This window comes from Pieris napi, chromosome 17 (assembly GCF_905475465.1).
Source record: "Pieris napi chromosome 17, ilPieNapi1.2, whole genome shotgun sequence".
NCBI classification, from domain to species: Eukaryota; Metazoa; Arthropoda; class Insecta; order Lepidoptera; family Pieridae; genus Pieris; species Pieris napi.
This window is the reverse complement of record NC_062250.1, coordinates 2220952-2242824: the sequence shown is the minus strand read 5'-3', so window position 1 is coordinate 2242824 and position 21873 is coordinate 2220952. Positions and strand designations below refer to the sequence as shown.

General features: G+C 31.6%; 1 protein-coding gene across 1 annotated transcript in view; it reads left to right on the top strand.

The window, feature by feature from the left end:
- The window catches only part of LOC125057802 (hemicentin-1-like), a 165264-nt gene that overhangs the window by 115880 nt on the left and 27511 nt on the right, over nucleotides 1-21873 (top strand). The window contains exons 5-10 of the mRNA XM_047661704.1: nucleotides 5384-5494; nucleotides 8018-8224; nucleotides 14838-14992; nucleotides 16751-16895; nucleotides 17953-18083; nucleotides 19009-19168. Coding sequence (XP_047517660.1) covers nucleotides 5384-5494; nucleotides 8018-8224; nucleotides 14838-14992; nucleotides 16751-16895; nucleotides 17953-18083; nucleotides 19009-19168 — 909 coding nt within the window. The remainder of the gene's footprint in view (nucleotides 1-5383; nucleotides 5495-8017; nucleotides 8225-14837; nucleotides 14993-16750; nucleotides 16896-17952; nucleotides 18084-19008; nucleotides 19169-21873) is intronic.

The following is a 21873-nucleotide window of genomic DNA, read 5'->3' as shown; positions in this document are numbered from 1 at the left end:
TGGCAACACTGCACCATCGTAATTATTATAGTAATTGATAGCTAAATGATTTACGTTGTTTTTGCCGATATGCACACTATGTAACTATTATTATTACTAAGCCTTTATTTCTGACACCCAGTATAAAATATATAAATATTTATTATAGTTAGATAACATAACTTAATCTAATGCATCAGATGTGCCACAAGCCAAAAGTCAAAAATCATTTATTGATATAGGTAAACTTATGAACGTCAAAAAAAAGAATTAAATGCTTCTAATTTTACATTTACGTTCGAGCGAATGATGAAATACATAGATGGAAAGTCCATTGGTGCACAGCCGGGGATCGAACCTACGATGATGTCGATGTTGTAGTCGATGCTCTGTCGATATCTGTAATATATATAGTCTAAATACTCTGTGTGTAAGAAATATTTTAGAAAAAGAGACGACGGTAAACTGTAGACTACGTTTAGTAAACAATAAGTTTTTTATAGAGAAAAAAATTATTTTAAAAGAGTGTTTGAGTAAAAGTAAACGGTTTACAGAAGTACAAATATAACTCAATGATAAGAATTTACCTAAACCCGACTTCAAAATCCATTAATTTATGATACTAATAATTGATGAGTCAAACCATATGACTCATCTACTCATGAATATACACACAAACACAACGTATTGTTACCCTCCCTTGAGTTTTTAAGGCTTTGAAAACATCAATAACATTATAACCGCCAAACTCAATTGACGTGAGATCGAAATTAAAAGTACATTCCTATTTTCATATTCCAATCATTATACAAAATAAACCATTTCGATAGCGCAAAGACCAAATAATGAATACACGAATAGCATTTTGAGTTGCATGTTAACGAATACAGATATTTATGGCAAAGGGAAAACCTTAAATAAATGCGAATTTACATATTCACACGTGGGTGGAACCAATCACGATATGTTGGTAATTTATGAAACGCTGAATGTATGGAATCTCGTTCAAATGTAAAAAAAGACGGGTTGCAATACTTGCATCGGGTAATTTACATATATTTATACTTTATCTTTAAAGCGAAAACAATATTCGACCCTGGATTCTTAGTTTTTCATGGTATAACCTTAATATATAAGCTCCTAATCTTAATATATATAAATTACGTGTCACGTTGTTTGTCCGCTATGGACTCCTAAATTACCGAACCGATATCAATCAAATTTGCACACCGTGTGCAGTTTGATCCAACTTAAAAGATAGGATAGCTTTCATCTCAATTTATACCCGCAATATTATTTTATTGCAAAATATTTGTTTATTATTTGATAGTCACAATTCCAACAGATGGCGCTGTGTTGAAAGTACCAACGTTTCACATAAACTACAATTTAATGGCATAACCACCAATAAAGCATGGTGGTCCCCATGACTGGTGTTCTCGTACCGTTTCCCTTGAATAGTTTACTACTATGTAATATAACAAAAACCTTAGCCACAGCAACGCTTGGCCGGTCTGCTAGTTTACATATATTTATACTTTATCTGTAAAGCGAAAACAATACTAGACCCTGGCTTCTTAGTTTTTCATGGTATAATCTATATGCTCCTAATTGAAATATATATTTAATTAATTAAAATTATATACATAAGGAACAAATATTTCGCGAATAGTATATTCAAAAGTTAACATATTTCTTACGTAGTTATTTTTTCTTTATCTAGAAAACAGGCAGCAGGGTCACCTAAAGGGATGACACCGCCCATCTTTATTAGTTAAGATGTCATGTGGAACATGGCGTATTGGTTGCAGCTCCTTACAAACGTTGTGTAAAACAAAAAACTTGGCGATTAAAAAGTGTGACGGAGAGTTTATTGCCAGTTCTTCTCTTCCGTTCTACGCCCTTTATTTGAGAACTGGCAGTAAATGTAAAATTAGAAGCATTTAATGTATTTTTTTTTTAAAGTCGACGGCGTGTGTCAAGCACAGGCTGATCACCTACTTGCCTATTAGATTGACAAATGATCATGATACAGAGATCTGAGGCCCAGATCTAAAAAGTAGCACCTTGTTTTAGTCCTATTATCAAGGAATACTGTATAAAAGACTACGATCGAATCAACGTAGGATCGGTGGGGCAAGCTTAGGTAACGAAATGGGTATTGCGATATCTAAAGTTCATTAAAAATCTGCTGAAAATGGCATCGATTATGTGCAGTAGCCGATCGCAGTTATTACTTTGCTATTGTGTCGATGCACTTACCTTGATGACTGCACTTAGTATCTTGACTCAGCTGGACTATTACAAAAACTACTTTACACTTTTGCTTTAAAGGCTTTTTATCTTGCTCTACTTTGTACATACTATGTTAATTTTGTTAAACATGGCAGAATTTTAACGTTTTTAAGGTAAAGTATCTTGAGACAGGGGATATAATTATATTCAAATAACCTTATTACAACAAAACTGGGACAGGGCATTATAAATATTAAAAAAGATGTATGGACTTAATAATCAAAGATAATGTAGCATTTTGATTGTAATGTTTTATCAGTTTTTTAGTCTATAAGTTATGTACCGAAACACTTAGCGGTGCTTTTTATTATATTAGTGTATGAAAATATGATACACGCAGAAATTAAATTGATTTGAATTCAACAAAAAATACTTACATTGTATCAATAATTAGATTGGTCGTCGGAAGGAATAATCGGAAATCGGTATTTTTTTTATAAAAAGCAATTTGGTGGCAAATCACTGCATTCAATTTATTTATTATTAAAATTAGGCTAAATGCTTTAAATAATTGTTTTTATTTAACTACTTTTAGTTATAAACTGCAAATTTTACAGTCTTATATGTTTATCGCTGGTCGTGTCCACTTGTTACAGGGACGGCACTGCTTTTTATATCATGTGTTTGTCCTAATTTTGTTGTCCTAATAAATAAATAATAATTTAGGGGCCTCATAGCCTAGCGGTCTCATTAAGTGGCACCTAGGTGAGGGGTACCGGGTTCGATTCCCGGTTCGAGGGCAAGTTTTAATTTAATTTTGTTCTCGGCCTTTGGGAGGTGTTGGCGACTCATAGATATAAATAGTATTTAGTATGAGCTATAAGTTAAATAAGAATATTGTTGAGGTGGTGAGGTGTCGTGGGGGTTGGCATCAACAGGAGGGTTGTGCGGTACCGGGCGAGTGCCTAAACCGTACATGAAGAACACGGTCGAAGTTCTAAGGCAAACACGAATTATAAAATATCTTATACTTGACGCTGGCTAATGCACAAACCGTGCCAGAGCCATAAAAAAAAACATCTGACGATCTCGAGTTTTCTCCTCTCTTTCTCTCGCTACTTTCTCACGGGAAGTAAGGTGGCCTCATAATCGCTTCATTTTAATAATAAACATAAAATAAGATATTTCCACTCCATATGTAAAATGCACTTTGTCATTTAGCATTTCAAAAAGCCTTTAAAATTGTGAATCAAAAGCCTCGCAAATGAATTATCGTACACAACCGGTAAACTAAAAAGCGATTTTTCAAAATAAAGTTAGAATCATTTGACATGTGTGAATGATTGGTTTAATCGTTAGATCTGCGTTGGAACGGATTCCGTGACAAAATTCAACGAATTTTAAATAGATTGCCATGTGAAAGGTATTTGCTCACTGTTTGTCATTGCATCCGTTGTCTATATAACTATTAACAATAATGCTACATACAGTTTTAGAACATTAAAAATATAAATATTATTTATGAATAGTATTTTCGCAAGGTGGGCCTACATATTAAAAAACTTATTTCACTTCTACAAATACGAATTTACTGCATTATTGACAAACAAAAAGTTCCACATAGACAAAAGTATACATAAATAAATGTATGGAAAGGGTAACACGCTCAGCTATAGATCCATCATCACGAAATGGCGTTGATGAGGCGTCAGGTTACAGCGGTCTAGACGCAGCGATAGGAAAATTATACAACTCGACAAGTGCTTTACACCAACCGTGATCACAATATAAAGCTTTTCTGACATTTCAGATAATACTTGCTTCTAACCCAGCTTATATACATTGATGACCCGGCAAACGTCGCTTTGCCATGTATATTTTTTATAGGAAACATTTTTTACTTAAATAAAAATAACTATCTACTATTATAAAAAGTAGGGGATGATGGTAGAGGGGTGACAATTAAGGGTTGTATGTATTTTTGTATGCTGTATCATCAAAAGCAAGTGTTTTGTCTAAAAAACAAAAATAAAAATTTAGGTTTGGGACCACCTTTAACATTTAAGGGGATGAAAAATATATATTGTCCGATTCTCAGACTTACTGAATATGCATAAAAAATTTCATAAGAATCGGTCGAGCCATTTCGGAGGAGTATGGGAAAATAGTTCGCTGAATCGGGATATTAAACAAATACTGAATCGTGTGAAACAAAAACTGGTATAAAACTATTGTGAACCTGCCTTAACGTGTATTTGTTTTTAGAATCGATACGTATTTTAGTGAGCCAATCGCATGTTATTTAAAAGTTTTGACAGTTTACCTGAAAACACATTGGATATAATAAAAATTATTCAAACCAAAAAGTCAAATCTGTGTTGTTACAGTTCGAAATTTAAATTTCTAAATTCTTCAATAGGGTGTGTTTAATTGGGTTATCATTCTGTAGTGCATTTAGCTTAATGGTAAAGGTTCCAGGCGTAGTATTTGTGTCAGTATCGTGTATAATCTATAACCCAGAAATGTGGCAATCCTTAAGTGATTATGGCACTATGCCACTTCATATATACCTTTGTTTTTTTTATAAAATAATTTTATGGACGGTATTTTACTAACCTTGCCTGCTGATTTTTCTTGATTAAATTTTTTGACTTTAGGCGAATGCGTGTGTCTCCATTGTTTCGACTGCTCCTTTGTTTCCGGTGTGTAATAATGAGCCCATGTTTCATCTCCTGTAACGATTGAATCGAGAAATTCTTCCCCTTCCTCTTCAAAACTGGCGAAAAGTCTTGGGCACATTGGACACGTTTCATTTCGTTCCTGCGCGAGGCGGCGGGAACATGGTTCGAGGAGGGGATACAAAAGTTTGTCGTACGAATGAAGAAACTCATCGAAGTGAATGGCGATTATATAGAAAAATAGCTTAGATTTCAAGCTTTACAGCAATGTATTAAACTTTGTAAATACATGTTATTTAATGTGAAAAAAATAAATGGAGACCTTACTTTAAATACACGCCTCGTACTATGTTATTTAAAACGACGACCGTGAGTTCCCTCATTAAACTTCATGATTGTAAAATCAATACTTTGTTAGAGATCACTAATTATAGCCAATAATTTAATTAGTAGCCGTGCAGAGTTGAAAAAGTGATTTATTTCTGTTTCAGAATTGCCAGAAAAACCGAAAATATTTGACGAGAGTGATAAAGAAATTGTTGGCGTCGCCGGCCCATACATCGAAGATACCAGTCTCAGACTTACCTGTGTTGTAAGTGGAGGTAAAACTAGCGGATTTTTTTTGTTAACACAGCTATTACTTCTTATACTTATTAATACTGTTTTTACATTTTCGAAAAATTATGAAGCTTTATATAAAATAATGAAACGGAACTCGTATGTTAATAAAATCATTTAAATTTTACCTTCTGTTAAAAAAACTATTATACGATATTTTTTATCATTAAGCATTTTTTACACGTCTAGGCGAGACGTAATTCATAAAGCAGGTTCATAATACGTAATATAAAAGTTAATTTTAAAAATAATTAAAATGGTGCAATAAAAACGTTTCCTAATGTAAAAGGCATTCAATTATACAATGAATTAACAAAATAGACGGAGAAAAGATAGACGGATAGAGGACACCGTGAGCCATTTTTGCCAAAACCCTACATCTTTTAGTCGATACCAACTCCGGGGAAATAAATACAGATAACACAATTTTTTTTCTACAGCTGTGATACTTTTTGACATTCAACACCTTTTGTCTTCAGTCACCGTGACCACGCACGCTGTAAAGAAAGCGAAACGTCGGTTAAATTTAAAATTATGTAAAATAATTGTAAATTTATAATAAAACATAATTTCAAATCGGTTAATAAGTGTTTTTCTATGTCTAAAAGTTATGTCAATAAAAGACAAAATAGAGTTTAAAACACGTAACCGCGAATAAGATTTTCTAATATTTTTAATTTCATATTTTGTGTTAGTATTTTGATATATGTATAGTTTTTGTTAAATTATTTAGTAGTAAAATCTTGATAAACTAAAACTAAATATCAAAACGTGATACACACCTATAATTTGATATTGTTGTACTTTAAACGAACCCATATAATTTATCAAAACTTTGAAAAGTTTTCGTGTCCATAATTCAGTACTTAAATGCGTGTCCTTAACCTAAATAAGAAAGAACAATGGAATGGTCAGTCAGGTACTGTGCCATGTTAATAAACATTATGTGATATCGCATTATGTTTCAGGCCTAATTCGTTAATTATTTATGCTGACTTAAATTTATTATTGTATTTTATTTAATATTTATTGAATAAGAAAACTTAAAAGTTATAATTAGAGAAGTATCCTTGAATTTCTTCATGAATAAGAAAACCAGAATGTTATCAAAGTAACAGTAGAATACACAACTAAAATAAATAGAAATACACTAATTACTGGTATCAACAGTCGAAAATATAAACAGCAATTAAAGAGTATTTATACAAGTACTAAACAATAATAACAAAAAAATTTAATGGCGCTTTAATTTTAACACTTTTAATATAAACAGTTCCATAATTCCACTCTTAATTAAGTCAAACTATACTATAAATACTTAATATTTTCATACAAAAGCGGTGATACAGACAACCTTGGAACCTCTGAATGTCTTACGACATTAATTAGTATGGTAATTATATTTACAAGTATTTTCGTCTTTCCCATCTGAAGTAATGATTCACTATCGAATCTCGTTTGTTGCGAACAAAAAACACAGTACTTTATATACTAGTATTATAGACAATATGCAGATAAACCGACATATATGACCAAACAAGTAGTCATTCTAACTCTAAGTAATTTTTAACAATATTAAAACTAGACTAGGTGCAAAAACGTGTGCTGCATTTGTTATTTTGAACTTCTTTGACAGCCCTCATAGCTCAACGCTACTGGCACCTACTGACTGAGTGGAATACCTTGTACTAGCTAAAAGTGTTGTATTACGCAGAGCGCGTTGATTCTACAGAGATTTAAATATGTTTACATCACGCGGGCGAAATTATTTAGTTTGTTTCATGGTATATTTCTCTTAGCAAGCATTAATCTCTGGTCTACAATGGATTAAGTAATTTTATCTATTTTCTAATTAATTATTTATTATCTCTTTAGTTTTTTAACAACACAAAAATTGGTTTATATCTAACTTAATTTACTATATAGAAAATTAACTGTAAAAACTATAAACATAGAAACTATTAAACATTTGAAATTTACGTCAATTTTGTTGAGTTAAGAATAGTAACACCAGAAGCTAATATATATATATATATATATATATCAAGAAATATAAATGTGAATTAAAATTAAGATCAATAACATATATTATATAACGAAATCGATAAAAGTAGAAAATATACAATGATAAATAATAAACACTTAATACGCTGGCGGAATAAATAAGATATTTGTCGATGTCTCATTAATGTTATTGTATATATGAGAGTAAATGTTTTTAAACTTAGATCAATCTGTTTCAAAATATTTCTTAGGATTTTACTATTTTAACTTTTTATTTAAATTCCGTTATTCGCATAGACTTCAGAAGTTAAATCGGCTCATAGTAAATCACACTGACCTTGGAGCTTCCGTCTCGCAAGCATACTTTTACTACAATTTCTTTTGTCTTAATACACCTTTTCAAGGTAGGATTGGCATTTGTTTTTTTCCATCTATACTGTCTTTAACGATTCTCTCGTCTCGAACTCTTAGTTAAAATATTACTAAGTACACATATTTTTTAGGTAAACCCATGCCGCGCGTTCGCTGGTGGCGCGGGGACAAAATGGTCTCAAAACTGGATCCAATCGAAGATGGTTCTTTGCTCAGTACATTAGAACTAAAGATACCAAAACTCAAAAGGGAGTACTTTGAGGCTGTGTACACATGCGCTGCTGATAATACTGCGCTGGTGCCGCCATTGCGAGTCAATGTGCAGATCCAATTATATCGTAAGTACATATTATATTTATTTTGATTTTATAAGACACGCCTGTTTCCCAAAGGGTAGCAAGAGACTGCAGATACACACAGGTCTTGCCTGGGTAGGGCGATCTCTGAATTAAAAAAAAATAATAATTTATTAATATTTCAAAGACTGCAGTACCAGCCTTTTTGGGTGTACCGTAAAATCTTTGCCCTGTAATGTAAAAAAATCAAACCTTTCTCAATTCTTTTACTTGCATATTATTATTGCATAATGTTACATAACGTTTTGTTTTTAACCTGCCCTTTAATTATTTTTTATACATCACATGTGTTTTACTTCTCGTGTTTTCTTCTCTACCTTGTTTTTTATGATAGTAGGTGATCAGTTAATACGAGCCCGAAACAATAACATTTTTGTGTTTTTAAATACTAAACCACTTAGGAAGTAAGAATGAGTATACTCGTAATAATTATTTATTTATAATACGTGCTGTATATATGTAAGGAAATATAAATATACACGAAAATATTGTAATTGTTACGAATAAATTAAGAATACATGCTTTTGTAAAGTGAGTTATACACACACAATATATTCATCGCTACCCAGTTATTATTGTTTTGATAAAGTGTTCAGCTCAATTGGTTTCGGATCGAGTATGTAAATTGTTTAATGGATAATTTATGTACCGAGTAGTTGGGTTAAATTCTAGATAATTGTTTATGTTTAACATTAAAAATTAAATGCATTTGTTTTATGTTTAATGTCCTTACATAGTCTGTTAATAAATAAAAACTATACTTACATAGTTTTAATTAGTATAAAGATTTGATAAATAAGTAATAAATCTTAAATTAACGAATGTTTTAGACGTAATTCTTTTGTAAAGTTTTTGAAATAATCGCAAGTCATCGAAGTTGGGCCTACAGCTTAAGCAGCTATATGCGTTAGCTACTAAGCCACGGCTTGCTGTTGAAAAGTCCAAATCGATATAATTACAGTAACATTATATAACAATTCTACAACGTAAATCTACATTTCTACATATAATTACTTCAAGTACCTAAACCAGGGGTTCATGTTAACAATGTGACATCTTCAGCTCTCTAACTTAACAGCTTACAAGCGTTGCCGGATTTCTAGGTTCTGTTCGTAACAGGGCAAACAAATGACGATCACCCAGGGCACTTAATCGATTCTAGCTTTGTGGTTGTACTGATTTGCAATGCGATTGTTGTGGTAACTTGTGTTGTAAATTGATTAATGGAAAGATAACCAATCAAGTCTAGGCAAGTCAAATTATTTATTTTAATTAGGCCTATTAAAAAGGCACTATTGAAAGTCAAAATTAGAAGTTGCCCTTTACAAAGTTTCATATGGAGAAGAATGGGCAAGAAACTACATACTCTTTTAAAATAGATTTTACAATGTTTTGTATACATTGATTTGATAATTATTTATGTAGACCATGTACCTAGAACAAAAAAAATACTATATCTATCTAGGCGCATGGTGTTATAAATAACAATGCAGCAGATAACTAAATTAATGTAGATACATGGTGCTCACATATTTACAAATATTGCAACTATAGATTTTACATTATTCTTTATAAAAAAATTAATAATTGACATACAGTCAAACAGTGTGTGATACAACTGTTCTTATATAGAGCTCAAATGCGCTTAGATATTTTTAAAACTCACGTTATAAGTAAACTTAATGTTATACATATTTCTCAGACCATTATCAGTCTTAAACGTGTGTTCGAAAGCCGACTGTGAACCAATATTTTTGAAGTTATACTTCTTTAGGCGCGTTATGAAAAATTAATGAGAGTGAAATTTTACGATACGCGCGCACTGTGACACAAAATTAACAGAATGAAGTTGCCCACGGAAGATGCTACGGCATTGGACATAATTTAAAAACAACATTCAAATAAAAATAGAATTTATGTTACACTTAATGTAAGAGAATGATAATAAATATTTGTTTATTTAATTTTTCAAATGTAAACTGAACTTTATTGATTATAAAGACTCCTTTTCCAGTCTTTGATTATTTAATTGTAATTAATTATTTGCATGCAATCAAAAACTATTTTTAATAATGCCAAAGAAGTAGAACTTCTTACGCGCGTATATCGCGTATAGGAGTGATGCGAATATGGAACAAAACAATGATATTTGCGTAATTTCATACTAAAGTTTTTAAATACATTGAAATGTTTGATACAAACTTTTGATTTATAACAACGTCCTGAAACCTGAATTATTAAATTACATAGTAGTAAAATATGATAAAGTTACAAACAATATATCACAGTTCAAATCAAATTGAGTTCGTTCATTATTTGTGACCTCAAACAATGAAATGTTGACACGAAGTTGAATACTTTAATTCATAAATCACGTTGACAATAAACTGTTGTATAAAAATAACGAAATAGACTAAATTGTATTTCGACATTATTGTTAGGTTTATTGAATTTAAATGCGTCATTTAACTGTTTCATTGGGTGATTAATTAACCTGTTGGACTGCAAATCAGGAGATTCTTGATGGGTTAACAGAAAAATTAAATTGTATTTTTTACACGCTTTATATTAGCTTCACCTGTATGTATGTATGTAACCGACTCCTTCGGACTCGATTTTGACCCACTTTAAACGGACAGATTTAATTCAAACTTTGTACACTTATAAAGAATCAGCGACAATATAATAATTTCATAGGTTTATCTCAAAAAAACAATGAAATTTTTTTAAGTCCACAAAGCAATACGATTAAATTGAGACAACACGTATTGCTTCTAGGATTAAAAAGTGGAAAATAAATATAGTTTAAAAAAACTATAAAACACGCTTTTAAAGCACATCAAACTAAAAAGTGATGTCAGTGAAAAAAACAGCCTAAATTAGGAATTATTTTCACTTTTTAGTTTGATTTATTTTCCACTTTTTTTACAAGAGATATATCTGTGGAAGTAAGGAAGTTGACGATTCTTAAAAATTTCCTGTGTGTAACTGTGTGTTCACCTGTCGGGCGTGCACTTTTCGATACTAAGTTGGTATATCCGTCCCAACGGGGTTTATAAACGTTAAGGAATAGAACGCATATATACCAGTTCTGTCATTTTTTTGTATTGATCGGTTATTCTCAATAGATTAATTACGAAAAAGGAATACCAAGAACTTATGTACTGTACCTTTTTTGTCAAAGATGAGTATCCTGACGATAATAATATGTTTTGCGACTGCAATTTGTATTACAGACAATACCTGTTTCAATTGCTTGCGGAAAATGCGTAAAATAAACTAATGACCAACTTATCTTTGGAAGTCCTTTGTAACATAACATTTGAATAATATAATTCCGTTGTTATCTTCACGAATGCTGTATAATTAATGCGCTGAACTATTTCATATACAGTACATTATCGTGACATGTCAAAGATCCCGTCCATTGACCTCTACCCGTCCTAATAACGGGGACTTGAATTATTGTTCTCAAAATTAGACAACCCAACGTTTACTCTAATTCCTTAAACAATTCGTTCCAGATATTATTGTGTATTAAATAAAGCCTCCTATTATGAACAAAGACTAAAGCAATCATCTAATTTAAGACTGAAGTCACTGAGTTTTCATACCTAAATCTAGTGACGCTACAATGGTTTTGGCCTCAAATTGTATTAGTGATATATATTAGGATGGGGAAAAAGACTTTTCGCATTATACTATGTATGAACTAGTAACAAAATCTCTTTGGCTATACTATATGTATTTGTCTGTTTTTGTTATCATTGAAAGTTGAGATTTTAAAGAAGATAATTCTTCTTCCAAATTCATATTAGGATAATGTGTGATTTTTATTTATTTTTCGTACCGTCAAGATAAGTGAATCTAATGAAGAAATTCGATACATTTTAAAATTTTACTACAAAAAAGGGTAAAAATGCAACGCAAGCCGCGAAAAAAATTTGCATGTTTATGGACCTAGTGCAGTGTTTGTGAGAGTAACACAAATTTGGTTTAAGCTTTTTCAATTTAATTTTTTGTTTTTTTTTTTACCATCGATTCTGAACTCTACTGCGAAACACTGATGACATTAAAGCAAGGAGTTGAGAGAAAGCGGGCGGAATTAATCAACAGAAGGGATGTGGTTTTTTATCAAGATAACGCTAGACCTCACACATCTTTAGCCACTCAGCAAAAATTAAGAGAGCTTGGCTGGGAGGTGTTAATGCATCCGACGCATAGACCTGACCTTGCACCATCAAATTTCCACCAGCTGTTTCGGTCTTTTCAGAATTCTTTAGGCAGTGTCAGGTTAACATCACGAGAGAACTGCCAAAACCAATTGTCGCGGTATTTTGATCAGAAGCCCCAAAATTTCTATAGTAATGGGATCATATCCCTACCTACAAGATGGCAAAAAGTTATCGAACAAAATGGTACCTACATACTTTAGTTAAATGTAAATAAACTATATTAAAATATGTTTTGAATATTCTTGATAAATGCGAAGAAACTTTTTCCCCAACCTATTATTTCAGCGTTTTGTGCCTCTCATATGAAATAGTCTATGTTCCAGGATTTTTTTTAATTAATAGTAGAAGAAAGTGTTAATTTGCAAAGAAAGTTTGTGCAATTCTTAGTAATATAATTATGTACATAAGTTAAAATACAAATGAAACTAACAAATTACGCTTGAGACCTTGCGTCCTCTAAATGTTGGACTAAGTTTATCTTAGTCTCGAGCAAGTTTACTTCAGTTATTAATATAAACATTTGAATAGACTAGATAAATTGTAAAGTTTTATGCATACTGATAAATCTAAATAATTTTGTGTTATTTATTTATTGATTTAAAGAAAAAATAATTAAAATACAAAAAATTATGTCACGGTGGAACATAAATTAGTTACAATTTTTCCGTCCACCGAAGCGATGATATTAATTAAAATAAAATTATAATAAAAAATAAAAAGCTTTTTTATGTTTTTAAATGAACAAAGTAAAATCCTATTATACATATATTTTTTAGCTCTACTAAGCTATGTATTTTTCCTAATTATTTGCAGGAACTCTTTCACATATGAAGGACCTCGCCAAAAATATAATTATCGGTTAACAATGTTAAGGTCATAGGTACAAAGTGCAACAGTAGGAACCTATTATTGACATTAAAGTACAGGGTGCCTTTAAAGTTGACTTTATGTTTGTACAAGTAGGTAAACAATAAAACAAAAAACCATTTAATAAAATTACCAATACTTTTCTGTGGTTCGATCAATGTAGTAGGTTTTAAAATTATATTTGATGTTTTTGTTAGTCAGTTTTTCATGTAGTTTAGTAGTAATGGTTCTTATAATAATGCAATGCTTATGAAAATTTTTATTCATATTCACTAAGTCTGAGAATCAGCTACCATCTATATAAACCTCTAAGTGATAAGGAGTGTCCAACCAAAAAAAAAAATTTTTTTTATTTTTTTTGTTTTTATTTTTTTAGATGCAACATACGATACATTCTTACATTCCTTAATTTTCACCTCTCTACGATCCACCCTTATTTTTTATTTGTATATTTAAACTATTGACCTAAACTCTGAGCTTTAAATATAGAGAAAAATTCACTGTGGTAGTATAGCAAAATGTCCCATGTCGGTACGTACTAAAAAGGTAGGCTAAGTAAAATCTCATAAAGGAGAAACGTATTTCGCGGGGCAATAAGTTTTTAAATAAAATTTACGGATATACACGAGTTCATTTCAATTATGCATAACCCGGTGTTTTGAGTACTTTACATCCGTCGTGGTGCGTGGGAGACCAATATATGTGCAGTTATATCCGTTAAAGAAGGCTTATTTAAATTAACGTAGAAAATATAAAACATGATATAACAATATACACGTAAACAGTTTTTCCCGCAGACGTTACTCGTTTAACAAAAGCCCGTAAAATTGCCAATCTCACCTACCTCATCCCGTTTAAATAAATCGACGGTAATTACATCATTGGCCAAATTAACCGCACAAAATTATCCGAAACTTTAAAAAATACGCGCTACACCGCTCGAAAGTAATTTCACGAAATTGCCATTCTTCCACTCTTATTCACCTGCCTCATTCCCTGTTATTACGAAACGAAATCCACAAATCCCCGCGATTAACCTAGATCAAACGGCACACCGGCTCAAATAAGCCATAATATGACGACAGGCAACAGATTTCTTTTGTCTTTTCTCATAGAGAATCATTAGTTTATATTTGCTGGCACACCGTTATGCCGGCGAAAATCCTGGATGTTATTTCTCATAATGATTATGTAAGTTCCTATGGCGGGCTTTTCATTCCACTTTACTAATGTTAATGGACGGCATTAATGCCTTTTTGTTTTCGCTTAATGTTCAAGTCGTGACGTTGTTTTAATATTTTAATATCGTAGTTTGAACTGGTTGTTATAACTTTGTTCCATTAGCCTTAAACACACTTTTGTAATTTAACTATTAGTTTGGAGTTATTTATGTTAGGTGCTGTTTATGAAGTTTCGTAAAATATTTTGTTGATATACAAAAAAAATATATTTAATTCGTATCTATATTTTATTTATTAATTTATTGTTTATAGTGCGACCTCTACTCGTGGAGATTTTGTCCAGAGAACAGCCACTATCTGTTGGTAATGAAGCTGAATTAGCCTGCAGAGCAATTGGTGCCAGACCACCCGCTGTGATCACTTGGTGGCTTGATAACAAGGAAATGACGGTCACTGACCCACAAAAGGTAACTATACAATTTTCTTAAATATTCAAGCGTTTCACAAACGACACGACATTCTAGAAATGCACATAGCCAATCTTATTCCATTGAAATGTGTCATCACATTTAATATTTATAGATCTACATATTTATAGACCTAGATCAAAGAAAATAGTAATAAAGTTCTATTGATAAAATATCACTACATCGAACATCATCAAGTCATGGGCACTTCATTATGTGACTAATGAAGTGCCCATGACTTGATGATGATATAGATACTATACAGACTTAGGGTCGATTCGACCAAACTTCAATTTATACACGAGTAACTATACCAAGAATAATCTATTCCATGATTTTAATCTCGAGTAAATCCATAGTCGTTTGTCCACGTAATCGATAGTATAATTGCGCTAGGAATAACAATACGCGAATAGCAAGAGAATGGTGAACGAAAATAAAACTCGGCAAATAAATGTTGTTCTACAACGGTACCAGTGTAAGAGCATACATCATGTCAACCCGATTTTGCCGTATTATAGTGTGAAAAAGTAGCTTTTAACAGGTGTCAAACGACAAAAAAAAGTTTTTATTTGTTGTTTGTTTGACGCTTTCGTCTAAAAAGGAACTTCTGTTGAGCCTAGTTGAATTTCATTCTAATATTATAGAAAATAAAAAATCTAAAAATAAATAAATAAATAATAATTTGTTTAAACGCTTCATTATACAATGCCAGACTATTAATTTAGTGCGTTGCGTTGACTTGAAATTAAAACACAGAATACATATTTGTGAAATGACAGAAATCAGCTGATTGGACTGACTGACGCCATTAAATTATTCTAGGAATAGCTGTTATTCCGTGCGAAACGGCGGTATAGTAGCAATACCCGAATAGGCCCACTATTCTTAGAATTTGTAGTTGGTAAAACGTAAAATTGATTTACTCTCGATTAACTGCCGATTTATTCTAAGATTAAGATTTACTCTTGTTTGGTCGAATTGACCCTTAATAGTATAATTTATATTAATAATTAAATCTTATAATAAAAAAAATATGAGTGTTAGAAAAAGTCCCTGGATAGACAACAGTAGAGAGTATAATTATATTTAAAAAAAATATATTTATTACAATTTGACAATGTAAAGTACATACATACAGGAACATAATATAAGGCTACACTTACGCGAGTGTTGATCTATAATCAGTCAATCAGTAGAAATGTTGACACGAATAGCAGTTTATTGTTTGGTATACCATAGCACTTTCAATGACGCGCTTTATACAAATGCCAAGAGTACACATGTTTCATTATTTAATACAAATAATATAGATCATTCAAAATGAAAAAAAAAACATGTGTGTACTTGCGTTAGAAGTTATACTTCTTTGATGTAATAATTATCTTCGAGCACTTTAGAGGGACGTTTCTCTCTTCGAATTGCATTTTTCTTGTCCATTTCAATAGTCACTTCTAATCGAAACGATATAATAAATACTAATCATGATATTTTATAATAAAAACTATGTTTTTTATCACACTGGAACGGGTTTTCTTTTGTAGAACGACACGACTCTAAAAAACACTACGCTATGACAGACAATGCAGCTTGGCGATAAATCAGAGCAAGCAATTAGCGGCCCAGACTGTTTTACCGACTTTGAACAGATATTGAGGGTGTCGGTTTTTTGTGACGGTGTGCGCTCGCATCGTAAAAATTTATTCTCATCATTATTCCCGCGCCTAAAGAAGTATAACTTCAATAATTTATTTTTAGGATTCAGAAGACCGTAATGAAACAATATCATTTCTTCGATGGACACCTCGTATGGAGGACGATGGTCACACTCTTAAATGCCGTGCTACGCACTCTAAACTCGAACACGCTACTCTTGAAACGAGTATAAAACTGGATTTACATTGTAAGTATGCCTATACTGCATAGCACCTTCGAGATGTGAGTTTTGCGGTCCACGCGTTGATTTTTACTCGACTTCGAGTAAAACTATCGAGTACCTTTAGAAAAGCATATTTTGACGTTTGACAACAACAAGGAAAGATCTTAGTATGTATTTATTAAAATTTCAGAAACACTTGCATTACAGTTATGGATTGTTCAATGTTCATATGTACTTTTATTTGAGTAACGATATATATTTCTTAATATTGGAGTATTCAATGCCTTAAGGGATTTTCTGTCAAGTTTTAAGAGCTCCATAAATACGTACAATTTATATATCTCACGGGAGTAACTGAGCTGGTGGAATGAAAAACCTTTTATCTAAGTTAAACTAGAGGTGACTTTGGCTGTTCCCGTTTAGTATTATATAAATTTATAATCAAAATTGCTATTATATACATTATATATATATATATATAGTCGCAGTTTTAGACATTAAATACTCGTATAGTTAATTAACAATATTAAAAAGATTTAAGTTACAAAACATGTTTGGCACGTTTGCATTTTCAAATGAGAGTATCATTATTAGCATTTTAGTAATTAAAATTAAATATTTATTAACAACACGTATATTGCACAACAACTAATGTTGCAAAGATTACCTAAGACCAGATTCTCCCTTATTTTATACTAAATATAAAATAAATAAATCAGTGGCGCTACAACCTTCTTAGATCTGATCCTCAGATTTCTGTATCATCATTTGTTTATCTAATAGGCAATTAGGTGATCAGTCTCCTGTGCTACACACGCTGTTTACTTTTTAGGTCTAAGGCAAGCCGGTTTAATCACGATGTTTTCCTTCACCGTTCTAGCGAATGTTTAATGCGAACATAGAAAGGTTATTGGTGGACAGCAGATCGAACGACCTCAGGGATGAGAGTCGCACTTTGAAGGCACTAGGCCAACACTGCTCTTGTAAACAAAATAAAGCATTGGTGTATTGTAAATAAATCGTATTCGTTGATTATCAACTAAACAATAATTTGTTGAATAAATTTCTATATCTTTTTCAGTTATGCCGATCGTGACGCTGCAGTTGGGGTCCAAAATGAACCCTAATGACATAGAAGAAGGCGATGATGTCTATTTTGACTGCATTGTAAAAGCCAACCCACCTGCGTATAAAGTTGTATGGGAACATAATGTATGTATATTTCGAAAATATGAAATATGAAATGTCGTAAAATCGATCGTAAAATTTGAAGAGGTCTCATAAATTTTTAAAAATATCTGAATTATTAATTTTACTAGTTTTTGTTGCTAAGTATAATGTTTAGGTACATATAGAGATCGATAACCTTAATGAATTTTTACCATTTTAGTAAATAGATAAAGAACAACTTTAGCTGGCCAGCCAAATGAATTATCACCATTTAACGAAATAAACAGCTAAACGCATGACTATGTGAAGATATCGCCAATATTTGGTGATTTTATGATATTTTTTTTTGATGCAGCTGCGACATGATACACTAAGCAAATAGTTTTCCTTAAATGGCAATCTGCCCTTTCTTAAATAAGTGTATTATGTGTATCTAGAAATGAATGTGTCAAAATTCTTATTAGCTATCCACTAAGGTAATCTTCTTGGGAATGACAGTTGTGACAGATGACACTTGAACCTCAATTGATATTTCTGATTCCTGGCTATTGGATAGCATTTTCCTCGTGCTACAAATAAAATTACATTTCCAAATTTAAAAATACATTTGTTACTTATTTCGCACGTAAGGTTAAAGCGTAAGCGTAGAATTAAAAATATTATATTACTTTTCGAAGATTTCAATATTACGTGGAATTTAGAGATATATCATTATATATAGATCAAGGGTCTCAGCTCCCATCTAAGAAGTTATAGTGCGGAAGTTATTAATTTTTTAAGCTATCAAAATTAAAATAGACAGCGTTTGAGAAAGAAAATTTGTTATTTTGGAATCAGCCTTGCTATTCTGTTACTCACTTTTCGAACTTGCACAGCGATTTCCGCAGCGGCGGTCTAAAAGTGAGTTACAGAATCGCAAGGCAGAACTCTATTTCACCTAAATTGCAAAATATTATTTATAAATCAGGGCCAAGTGATGACACACAACCAGCGCGCGGGGGTGATTGCTGGCTCAGCACATCTGGCGTTGCAAGGTGCGTCAAGAGAACAAGCTGGGAAGTATGTTTGCATCGCTTCCAATGTGGAAGGTGACGGGCGGTCGGAACCTGTAAATTTACAGATACTATGTAAGTATATTCCAGCTAATGTCACTACAGTAAGCTCTAAGCTTTTGGAAAATATTTTCTAGTATACTTAGTAATCTATTGTTATTTATTTAAACCACTTTTATTCCATGCGATATACGTTAAAAATTTAAAAAATTTATGAGCGACTTGTTATTACGTACTTAGTCTAGGCTAGTTATTGTTATTATTTTGTCTTTTAGTATGGAACCTTATTGTGTAAAGATAGTACTGAACTAGGAAGCTATTCTGTAAACTTTAAAAATAATTTTGAAGTACCGGAACAGAATCCAAAGCAGTTGTTTTTCATGGCTTTGAACCTAGCCCTAGAACCTAGCCTATACGCCACATGGGGTAACCACTAATACATGGAGGTGTTTTATCGAAAGGAACTACTTTAAATTATGACGGTTTTATAAGGTTAATATGCCTATAATCAATATTATTTATAGCTTAGTAAGTAACACCACTATTGTACAAGCATGACCGGAAACGGAATTGAATAAATTTTTCACGGAGATATTCAAATTACACATGTTCTATCTGTAATAATTGTAAGATGTAATTTGCATACAAAATAATAATAAACGGTAATAAACATAAAAAAATAGTCACAAAGACAAAAGAATAATGAAACAATGAAAAACATAATAAAACAATCGATATGAAATCAACAGTTTTTTATTTCTAAATATTTTGAGTAGTCCATTTTAATGTAATGTTGTATTGACAATATATATTCCCAAAATAATATGTAAAATCTGAATATATATGAAAATTCAATTCCATCTAGGATCCAGCGTGATGAGACATGAATTGCAGTAATATGCAGTCACATGCAAATTTTGCAACTTGAGTGCTAACTTCCCAATGAATTTACATATCCAACCTCATACTAAAATACCGTCACAGGATTTTTGGAAAATTATGCTCACACAAAATAAAAAAAATATTACGCACATGACAAAACAATATAATAATTCTAAAGACGTTACAGAAATATAGTTTATCTTTTATTTAATTCTCTGCATTACGTATCAAACAGTTGTTATGTGTATGAAAATAGACAGTATTGCTTCTAAATCTTTACTGAAAAGACAAAAAAATCGGTATAGGAATAGTAAATAATAAAAATATAGTAATAATAGTAAGTAATTAAAAATCTATTTGTAAAAATATTAATTTTCATACATAAGTCATGTGATACAAAATGTTGTCATATTAGTCGAAACGACGATGACGCAGCATGTTTGTAGAAGTATCTACGCTGTCTAACTAATACTGACTTGCAGTTTGATTTCATAAGAGATTGATTTCGATCGAAATATAGCATATATAATTAACAGTGACAAAAATTGGCGTTTATTTACGTGTTTACAAGTATAGTAACTGTGTAAGCGTAATAACTGGTGCAACGCCATCTTGCCAATAAAAGCGTTTTGGAATTATAAATGTTTAATTTGAATTTCTAAAGCCAATATTTAACACAATTAAAAATAACAATTTGTATAGGTTCTAAAGTCACTAATAAATAATCGAAAATGGTTTTTAAAATCTTGTTCGATAGCCCATTGTTTCACTAGCTTGATCTATTCGACGTTTAACGTGATTTCCAGTAAGAACAAGTTGACGCGTTCATGAAATCGCTTATCGCGCGTTGCGATACGGGAAAAATTAAGACCAAAAGTTGTAACGACACTTTTTTGCTATTTGCTATTGTAATAAACCGGTTCTCGTCCGACCACCGAAGTTAAGCAACATCGGGCAATGTCAGTGCTTGGATGGATGACCGATTGGGAACACCTCGTGATGAAGGTTTTTTTTTCGCAGCGATAAGAAATGAAAATTATTTTTGGAATCACTTAACTAAATTAGTCGTAGTAAACGTACACCAGTATCCCTGTACAATAATTGCGGGGTCCCTAGTTTCCTTGAAAAATACAATACCTTTAAAAAATAATAAGTATCAGGAAGATGTCATGAAATTCTGCGAATTCAAAAATTAGTTAACTAATATCAAAACGAGAACAGCTTATACAAGGAGATGACCCAGATGAGACTGAATTAAAACATCTGAACCACGAAATACGAAATAAGCTTATTAATTGTGCCACTTAATTTATATTTAGGTTATTTTATATTTTAATCCCTGCGTAGCACAACGACACCATACTTCTTCGTCTTTTAGATTCCTGGTCTCTTAAAACTTTAATAGACGATGAAATATAATATTGGTGTCGAGAAAATCTATCATACTGTTACGATACCAATTAAAATATAAATTAATCGAAAGGACCCTCCCTTGACACCTCTCAAGTTTTTTTTTTAAGTGGAGATCGATTAAATGGTCTTACTAACTACATAGATTATAAATCTACAGCAGGCACTAAACAAACAAATTTTAAATCCGTGACAGTATTGTTTTGTAATGAGTACCACAGTACGCGCATTAACTCAATGAAGTTATACGTACTGCCTGTGGCTTACACAAAAAATATATCAATATCTTGCTTATGGTTTGAACTACAATAGATTAAACCTTTTTACTTTACATTTCTATAATTAACCTGAATACATAAACATTATTAAAATAGCCTCAATAAATACGAAAAACTAACTCCTAACAAACATAGAATGGCTCATTGAATCGGATCCTACAACTCCGAAACAATGCAGAAGAGCTAAAAACTCGGAAAGACCCTTTTTCC